General features: G+C 41.0%; 1 protein-coding gene across 1 annotated transcript in view; it reads left to right on the top strand.

Moving 5' to 3' along the window:
- The first annotated feature begins 8,716 nt into the window (after positions 1–8,716).
- The window catches only part of LOC138057479 (BTB/POZ domain-containing protein 2-like), a 2,389-nt gene continuing 1,105 nt past the window's right edge, over positions 8,717–10,000 (top strand). Inside the window, exon 1 of the mRNA XM_068903495.1 lies at positions 8,717–10,000. This exon is cut by the window's right edge and continues 1,105 nt beyond it. Coding sequence (XP_068759596.1) covers positions 9,063–10,000 — 938 coding nt within the window. The 5' untranslated portion in view covers positions 8,717–9,062.

A 10,000-nucleotide genomic window follows, 5' to 3' on the forward strand; every position in this document is an offset into this window, starting at 1 on the left:
AACAACTTTTACTTATGAAAATCCAGCCAAATAGGCCTTTTTCGATATATTAAAATTTAGCTTGAAAGAAAGGTTTAGAAGACAAAGACAAAGGAAAGTGGATAATATGCAAATAATTTTCGCATTAATTCCAACGTGTTGCTATTGTTTTTGTCCTCACTCCCTCACTATCAAGCTGAATATTTCATATTTCGAAAATCGCCTATATGAAATTCATCCAATCAGATCGCTGTGATAAGCATTGTGAATTTCCATAACAAAAACAAACGGTCGAAAAGCCTGTCCGTTAAAAGTGGGCCTTTAATTCCACATGGCATGCTCCACGTCCTAGGGCCCGTAAGCCTGGGTTATCCGTGAAACGTGATCGGCTGTTTTTCAATGCTATGACTTGTGATTGCAAAAAGTTAAAAAGCCGTGAACTGTGAACGACATGCCAGTTGTGATACGTGAAACAATGAGGTCGTTTCCCGTTATCCGTGTTAACTTGCAAGAAAACGCGATTTTTTAGCAAATTTATGTTTTTTAGCTCCACCTACAAAATTGTCTTAAAAGCGTAAACAGTAATTACCGCGCTGCAAAATTTGAAGAAATTTCACTGAAGAACACTGGAGATATTTCACTTGAGAGTTTCGCATTTTTTCCATCGCACAACATACATCACTGAATAGGAATTTGACAAGATCGCCATTTGAGCATGCGTGAAGTACCCAACCGTGACGTGCACGCGCGCGAGTACTTCTGTTTGAAATCTAATGTTTACCCGAGCGAAGCAATCGCTAGAATTTGGTCGCTAGCTCAACCTTGAGCTCTTCGGAAAAAGGAAAAAAGTTTGGAGGAGTATCTTCTTCATGGACGATTTTTGTATGTTTTCGGTAGCGTTCACGACTCCAAGGACGGCTGCATGTGTCCCTCGATCGATGGTTGTTAGAATCAGATAAGTTGTCCAGAACAGTGGGGTATGATCTTTTTAACTTGACCTTCTATTGGACTCTAAAGAATTTTCAGCTTTCTTACGGAAAGGTAAACATTTCCAAAAGATTATACGTCCACGTAATTTTGACGAAAAAAGAGTTCGCAAAGTTGGGAAGCCATGTTTGTTTACTTTCCACGTGGGAGAGCCGCTCGACAATTCCGAGAGCTTTAAACCGCGTGCCATCAGCCACTTTCTAGTAACCAGATTGCCCGAGGTCAGGAAACTATATGAAGCCACCTTAAGCCCCGTGCAAACGGGCGAAGCATTGTTTGCTAACATTGTTGCAACGTTGTTGGGTGTCGCATGTTGCGTCCGTTTCCACACCCTGTTTCATGTTGTTGCGTGTTGTTAGGAGTTGTTGCACGAACTTTGAAACTGATCAAACTTTTAGCCCCGTGCAAACGGACCCAGCATGGTTGGTCAACATTGTTCCAACATTGTTGGGTGTTAAATGTTGTTTTCCTTTGCACACCCTATTGCATGTTGTTGCGTCTTGTAGAGAGTTGAGGCACGAAGTTTGAAACTGGTCAAACATTTTAGCCCCGTGCACACTGACGCAGCATTGTTGGCTAACATTGTTCCAACATTGTTGCGGCTCTGCACACCCTGTTTCATGTTGTTGCGTGTTGTTGGGAGTTGTTGCACCAACTTTAAAACGGATCAAACTTTTAGCCCCGTGCAAAACGAACGCAGCATTGTTGGCTAACATTGTTCCAACATTGTTAGGGTGTCATATGTTGCGTCCCTGCACACCCTGTTTCATGTTGTTGCGTGTTGTAGGGAGTTCTTGCACTAACTTTGAAACGGATGAAACTTTTTAGCCCCGTGCAAACGGACGCGGCATTGTTGGCTAACATTGTTCCAACATTGTGGGGTGTTAACATGTTGCGTCCGTTTGCACACCCGGTTTCATGTAGTTGCGTGTTGTTGGGAGTTGTTGCACCAACTTTGAAACTGATCAAACTTTTTAGCCCCTTGCAAAACGAACGCAGCATTGTTGGTCAACATTTTCCCAACAATGTTGGAGTTGTTACGTCTGTTTGCATGGGGGTTTACACCCATTGTTTTGTGACGTTTTCGTAGCCGTCGTCGTCATCCTTGCGTAAGGTCCCTAACTTGTCTAAGATTCTAGATATAGGTGACAACTATCCAAAATACTGCTAGGACCAAGAAATGTCAAATAATAGCTACACGAAGGCTAACAGTTGTTTCCATCACTAACATTGTCGTTTGCCGGGATGTACATGGCAGTAGGCAGACTAGTGCCTGTCACAAAACGGTGCAAATTGACTGTCGTGCAAATTATCTTATTCCAGCTTATTTCCCTCTTCTCGGTACTTGCTATGAAGGCCCTTTACGGACAAAATATCGAATGTGCTAATATCATTTTTATGTTGCATACATGAATGTTATGTGCAATAAATCTATAAGCAAAGATGCCCCATATAAATAAAAGATGCCCAATACAAGATGAGGAAGCGGAAATGATTTTGCACAACGGAAGTGTCATTACGTGCCCAGGCTCCTCGAAAATGCATGGGCTTTCCCTGTGTACAAAATGGCAAATGGCGTCTGCTGGAGCTACTTGTACGATTTGGCTTCCAGACACACAAAGGTTTTTCGTCGAATTAAGTGCAATAATCACGAAAGCACCGCAACAGCAAAACGCCATAGCCACTTAGTTCGATTATTTGGGGCATTCTTTATAGTAGTCCCACAGAGTTATGAACATTGAAGGGTTGTGAGACGGGCCCCACGGTTTATCGTCCTTATCCGAGAAGACTAGACCAATACTAGACTCTAACCATTTTGCAGATGTCATAACAAAGGCAGCCCGGCTTTCTCCTCAGTTTATAATTAGAGACCCTGAGTGATGGCAGCCCGGAGCTCAACCGCTTCTACGCACAAATACCTTGAAAGAATCTAACTCATTGGCTGCGGCGTCTCGTTATGAAAAGTCTTTCTGTGTCTGGAAGCCAAATCGTGCACGCAGCCTCAGCAGACGCCATTTTGTACACAGGGAAAAGCCCATGCATTTTCGAGGAGCCTGGGCACGTAATGACACTTCCGTTTTGCAAAATCATTTCCGCTTCCTCATCTTTTATATAGATAATCTTTTGGTTATATCGAACACCTTTTAGTTGTATCACACATCCTTTAGTAATTTTTAAAATTGCGTAGAGAAGCCTGAATTTTTCAGGCTTCTCTACGCAATTGTAAAAATTGCGTTCATGACTGCGAAGATCATAGCTCCACTTGATTTCATATCCGCAGTTCATATATGATTCATTTCATATACCATATCATCATTGATCCTTTAGTTGTACTGGGCATCTTTTATTTATATGGGGCATCTTTGCTTATAGATTTATTTCACATAACATTTATGTATGCAACATAAAATTGATATAAGCTTATTCGATATTTTTGTAATGGTTGGATTTTCGCAACTTTCGAAGCCTATAAAATGGCAGAATTTGTTAGAGAAAGGAAAAAAATTGCTGCAATGCGTTTCGAACAGGTGTAAAGATTCATTTTAGCGAAAAAAACATTTTGGGGTTAGGGGCACTTTAAAGGGCCTCCGTAACTTGTTGGATTGCTGTGGCTAAAAGGCAAGAGATAAGCTTAATGAATTGTTGGGAATCAGCAAACTTTATCGCGACGTTTGCCGTAAACGCGGTTCTAAATCTTTCTATTTACAAGGCTTGATTTCCAGCCGTTTTGGGAGTCGGGGCTCTCATGTTTGTCCAGAGGAACACAGGCTCCCGAAACGGCTGGAAAATCGAGCCTATCTAGCTACTTTCATGACCTAATATTCCACTGTGGGACTAGCGCATCATCGTAAAGAGGATCCCTTCTATAGGATAGCATAATCACAGAATAGAGCTCCACTTCAACAAGTCTAGAAATTAAAGCCGTCTAAAGCATGTAGGTTTAAGCACCGATTTGAGAACGGTTAGCCTTCTGTCAATGTGATGGGCACCTTTCTTTAAATACGTTAATAAATGATAAGCAATTGCCAGCTGCTTGCCTCGTTAGGCTAGTGGATAATGATCATGTTTCGACACGTTAAACCCCAATCAGTGGTTGGTTCAAAGTTCTCGCGCCATTTTTTCAACCAATCAGAAGTGAAACCAAAACCAATCGTGGCTCGCGCGTCAATATTTTCCTGTGATGTGTGTCGGCTACATGTAATTACTTCGAGTTTTGATTGGTTTACTGGATTGTCTCCGTCCTTTTTGATTGGCCAAGGTTATAAATTTGGTTTTGGTCTTACGACACTCATTTGAAAACCGCTCTATTACTTCATGAAAGTTAATTTAAAAGTAAAAAAGAATTGTCAGTTCGAGCTAATGGACTTCACACTCTATTCATAAGTGGCGGGCAATAAATTATTTTTTTGTCTTTGTGCTAATTAGCCCAACCAGCTTCATTATAGAGCAAGAATTAAAGTGAATTTTGTTCATGTTAAAGGGAAACTCGGCCAAAAAACAACTTTGATCATAAACTTTACTTAATAGTCTTCTTGAAATGTTTAAAGTGGGTATAACTGTAAATCTTTCAAATGCGAGGCTCTCGGACATTGGTTTAAAAAACTCGCTCACCGGAAGTTTTTATGACGTTACTGCGTTGGCAGAATTCTCAAAATGGCAACCGCACATCAGTTGTCGTTAATTTGGTAGAGTTTCAAGCCGGAATACTGTTCCGAGGAAGAAAGTCTAAATTGAAGCGAGGAAGAACGTAGCGGGCGTTTAGTCCTTTTGGAGTGGCGTAAATGAGAAAATTGCGACAAATTATAGGCTGATCGGAACATAACAAACACTGACAGTCTACGGACTGCATGTGGATTCTGGTTCTATTGAGTACAAAGTGTTTGCACAAGGGAAGTGAGATTTATCGAATACAGCAAACTTTGGTGATTAAAATGACATTTACAGACGCGCAGCGCGATGACGTTTTACGAAACAGAAAGTTTTTCTTAAGATCAATTTTGCGAAGTCAAAACCTTATCAGAGCAATCCACACTGTGCAAATTATGCAAATTTGCCGCTCAATCAGAAAAAGCAAAAAAATAATACCCAAGTAAAAATGGATGTAGAAAGCCCGTTCGGAACTGTCCTTTAAGCTGAAAAATGACCAGTCTACAAAGCAAAAGCTCTTTTCTATGCCAAACTAAACTCGTGGGAAAAGGGCTTATCAGTGTTATGCTCGATCCTATGCTGCCGTCACAATTCACAGCACGTTAGCCTGCTAAAAATGTTTGAAGCTACAAAATACGTTATATGCGTCGCTGAGGCATATACAACATTTGACATCGCAAATTTTTCTTGAGTAGTTTTGGTTGCAATAGTCATTCGAAAGTCATATCGATTTTCAGTAGTTGCCTGTGACCAATTTTATGCATTGCGTACGCGAAAAAGAGAAAAGGAAAAACTTGTGCGGCAACATATCGAAAACCAAAAATATGAGTGCTCGGCTTCTCTGAAGTCTGGTGTTTAATTAGAGCGAGTTTCAATTGTGTGTCGTAAAACCAAAACCAAAGTAAGTACTTTGGCCAATCAAAAAGGACGGAGACAATCTAGTAAACCAATCAACACTCGAAGTAATTACACGTAGCCGACACAAAGAGCGGGAAAATGTGCACGCGCGAGCCACGATTGGTTTTGGTTTCACTTCTGATTGGTTGAAAAAATGACGCGAGAATTTTGAACCAATCACTGAGTGAAGTAATGAAAAACCAAAGCAATTAGCTAATTACTTTCGACACTCAATTGAAAACCGCTCTAGAATTGTCCACGCTACAGTAATGCACGCCGTACAAGTCTAATACCAACTTCCCTAACTCTAGAAACCGAGCCTGTTAAGCGGAGACCGAAATGACGCCACGTTCATTGTTGTTATGCACTAGTCAATTGAAACCACGCCCCCTCCCACCCCCAGGACACAGCGAGGGAGTATCGGGGACATGGCCGTGGTATTACGCTTTTGTACCTACGCATTTCTCAGGGGGAACGGGGATAGTAACAATTTGTTAACTTCAGCAGGGATTTTTCGCGGGGCTTGTAACGCTAGCCTTGCCAGAGTCTAAGCATCGAAAAAAGTTCCAGCGTCAACATGAAAAAGACATCAGAGAATGTAAGCTATAACAACAAAGGAATGAAGGGGGTAGTTTCTAAAGAAACTGTGGTGCTGCGTCGGTGGGGAAGTGGTATCCAAAAATTTGGTTTTATCAACGGAGTTGATAATGTAAATTGACCACTGTACAGAGATTCTAAAAGCTGGCGTTTCGAGCATTAGCCGTTCGTCAGAGCGAATCGAGGAATTAAGGGTTATGCGTGTTTAAAGTATTCAATAATAATTGTACGACGTATCTTCAGGGGAATTTACATAGAACCTCTGAAGTTCACAATTATAATTTGAGGGGTTCGACCTATGACCTCCAATTACCGCTACCTAAAACGAAAATTCTTAAACGTTCTTTCTTTTAATTATCGAGGTGCATTGGCTTGGAACCAACTGTCAAATCAAATACGTGATATAAAGGATCTTGCAAGCTTTAAACGTGCGATATCGATTCTAGGACACATTTTACATTGCTTGGGCAAATTTTTACACGTCTGGTTTCGTATTATTACCGGGTTGGCATATGGCTATCCAGTCGGAAAATGAATTAATTTTAATCCTATATATTAAATTTTAATCCACGTAGCAACTTTCAAGTGCACTGTGCACAGAAGTAACCGTATGCACGCTTTGCGGGCCTATTCACTCATAAGCATTGACAATATGAGAACCCACAAAAACGACTGTTTGAATTGAATACTGTAGGTACCACTTCATGCATCAACGGCGATGTCTACACTCCATATTAACTGCCCGACCCCAAGCTAGGTTTCTGCACTAGCAAAAATAAAAAAAATACAATGCACTACTTTATTCAAGCATTTCAGAGACAATGCATGAAATCGAAAGTAAGCTCAAGGTTAAATCGGGAAGAAACTATGACCTGTTTAGTAAAAATATACAACAATAAATTTGCCAATTTTCATCAAGATAATGTCACTTTTAATTAATTATCCAGTACAGATATTAAAGTATAACTTAGGCCAACAGACGATTATGGGAATGGGTCCGATTATCCTCTCTTGCATAGGGCATAAACATTTTCCTGTCACCTCTTCATGTTTCCGTTTGGTCGCTCTAGCTATATACACTCGTTGTACGTACTTGGGTGTTGGTTTGTGTGCAAAAATACTTGCATGGAATAGCATTGTTTTTAAATTCTCGTGTTTTTTCAGTTTTATCTCTCATTCATAAAAGCTAACCTTCGGCCTAATTAAGCCGAAACAAAAACTTTCAGGCCTAAGGTTAGCTTTTATGAATGTTTAGGATACCTTCTGTATTGGTAAAACAATGACCTGTGACCTGTGACCTGTGAGAGAACTGGTGACGACTCACAAAATTAAAACTGGACTGTGCAAAATTAAAACTGAACTGTAAAAAATTAAAACTGGACTGTGAAAAATGCCAACAACACATTGACCTCATAATTTTCCCCACAAACTTTGCGCTACTAAAAGTGGCGCCGACCGGGAATTGAAATTTGAAAGCCAAAAAGAATACACGAAAAAGATGTCGAGTTTCAAAAATCGCCAAGCCGGTTCCAGTGAAGGGCCATCAAGTTTTTTTGGCCCAAAATAAATTTCAGGCGAGAGGATAGTTGGGCAAATTAGCGCAAAGACAAAGAATAACTTATTGGCCGCGATTTATGAGTAAGGCCGGTCGATACATGCTAGGAAGCCAGGAGCTAAGATTCCTACGGTCAGCACCAAGAATAACAACCTGTGGTCGGTTCCGTCGGATTCAGAAATACATGAAATCTTCAGTTCAAGACTGAACACTTCAATGAAGTTGTACTATTGCATCATATTTTCTCATATCATTGGTATAAATGGACATAAGGCTTAGTTCTCCGTGTCTTTTTCAAAATCCGCTCGTTTATTGCTTTTTTGAACCAATCGAACTTATCGTAGCCTGTTCAGTCCAGGCTCTCAGATAGTGGAGGCGAGGGAACGAGAACGAGCAAAATAAATCGAGCGGAGTCTGGGGTGTTTAGTTGCCTTGCTCATTGGGTTAAGACTATTGGTTCATGGTTATTGGAAGTAAAGAATTCTTTCACGGAAGACCTTAGTTATAGCGGTCGGACCGTTTTTTTACAAAAACGAATTGTAAATTTTCCTGCACTTTTACAAGGCGTGACATGTAAGGAAACGGTGTTTCGCATTATGCCGCACTTCTGACCCGGGGGGGGGGGGGACGCCCATATGAAACAGACGGGGATGCTCGTCGTCTCGCTTAGGGGTGTAAATTTTGGATTTTGGTCTCGCTTAGGGTGTTCCGGGCAAAGCGCCAATATTTTATGCCACCAAGGTCTCGTTTAGGGTTCCGCGAAGTAACACAGAATTACGCGAAGAGAAACAGAAGTCAAATTTCCTTTTAAATTTTCTTTTTAGATAAAAGCATTCGATGATTATGCCTTTTTATCATTAAAACTCATTGCGTGTCGTATTTTTGTATTTTAAACGGTCTCTTTTAGGGGTCAAAATTTGCTTAATCCCCGCCTAGATTGGTCTCCTTTAGGGGTTAAATTCAAAATTTCCGACGTTCATCCCCGTATGTTTCATATGTGAGTCCCCCCCCCCCCCCCCCCGGGACTTCTAAAAGGCTTGGGAAAGTGATTTTTAGTAATAAATAATACTTATGCGGCTAGCACGAGAAAAGAAAATAGTCAGGACACTGTCATAAATCGTTGGAAAGTTATGGTGATCGGACCGGACCCCACATATATTATTTTAAGTGCCTTTAACCTGATGAAGGAAAGGACTCAAAATTTTTAACTTCAGTTTTTTTGTGACGTCACGTAAAAAGCCAGATTTGAATCAGGAAGCATTTATCATCACACAAGAGGCGGTGTGTGACGTATGTCTCATATGCTAAAAAGTAGTCACGTTGCTGAGCATCGGCTTGAGGGACACAACGAAGGAAGCGAAGTATCGTGAACATTTGTAAATTCCCCATCAAAACGAAGATGTCTACCCGAGAAAACTGGCAAACAAAGAGGCCCACAGTCCGAGAAAGGACCATGTTTATGCTGAACAACGATCTTTTCAGCGATGTGAAGTTCGTGGTTCGTAAATCTGACAGCGATGGCGAAAGTGAAAGCAAGCAAGTCATTCCAGCTCACAAGTTTTTGCTGTCGATTGGTAGTCCTGTGTTTGAAGCTATGTTTTACGGTGAGTTAGCGGAAACTAGTGGCTCCATTGAACTGCCTGACTGTGAATACAACAGTCTGTTGGAGTTGTTTCGTTTCATTTACAGCGATGACGTGAATTTATGCGGAAGCAATGTTATGGAGGTTTTTTATTTGGCGAAGAAGTACATGGTGCCATCACTGGTTGATAAATGCAGCGAATATGTGCAAAATAATTTGCACCCACCAAATGTCCTTAGCATCCTTCCATTGGCTGAAAAGTACGACGACAAAGCCTTGGTAGATCGATGTTGGAAAGTGATCGACACACAGTCGGAAGCAGTCATGACGTCAGATGGATTTGCAACAATTCAACGCTCCTTGCTTGAGGCAATCATCTCAAGAGACACTCTTACCATGAAAGAGATCGACCTCTTTAAAGCTGTTGACTTGTGGGCGATAAAGCAATGCAAAAAGCAAGGTTTAAAAGCAAATGGTGAGGCAAAAAGAGGTATTCTTGGGGAAGCAGTAGTTAAAAAAATCCGCTTTCCCTTAATGAAAGAACAAGAATTTGCAACCATTGTCCTAGATGCAAAAATCCTAACTCCAGACGAAATAATCAGCCTCGTAAAGTTCTTCAATTCAGCATTGACGGCCACCGCAGTGGGATTTTCAGAGACAAAGCGGTCATGTTTATACCATGTGTTACGCACTTGTGATAGATTTAACAACGTACTCGAATGTTTCCGTTGGACCTGCGAAGGAAGTAAGGTCTG

Source organism: Montipora capricornis, chromosome 7 (genome assembly GCF_036669925.1).
Source record: "Montipora capricornis isolate CH-2021 chromosome 7, ASM3666992v2, whole genome shotgun sequence".
NCBI lineage: Eukaryota > Metazoa > Cnidaria > Anthozoa > Scleractinia > Acroporidae > Montipora > Montipora capricornis.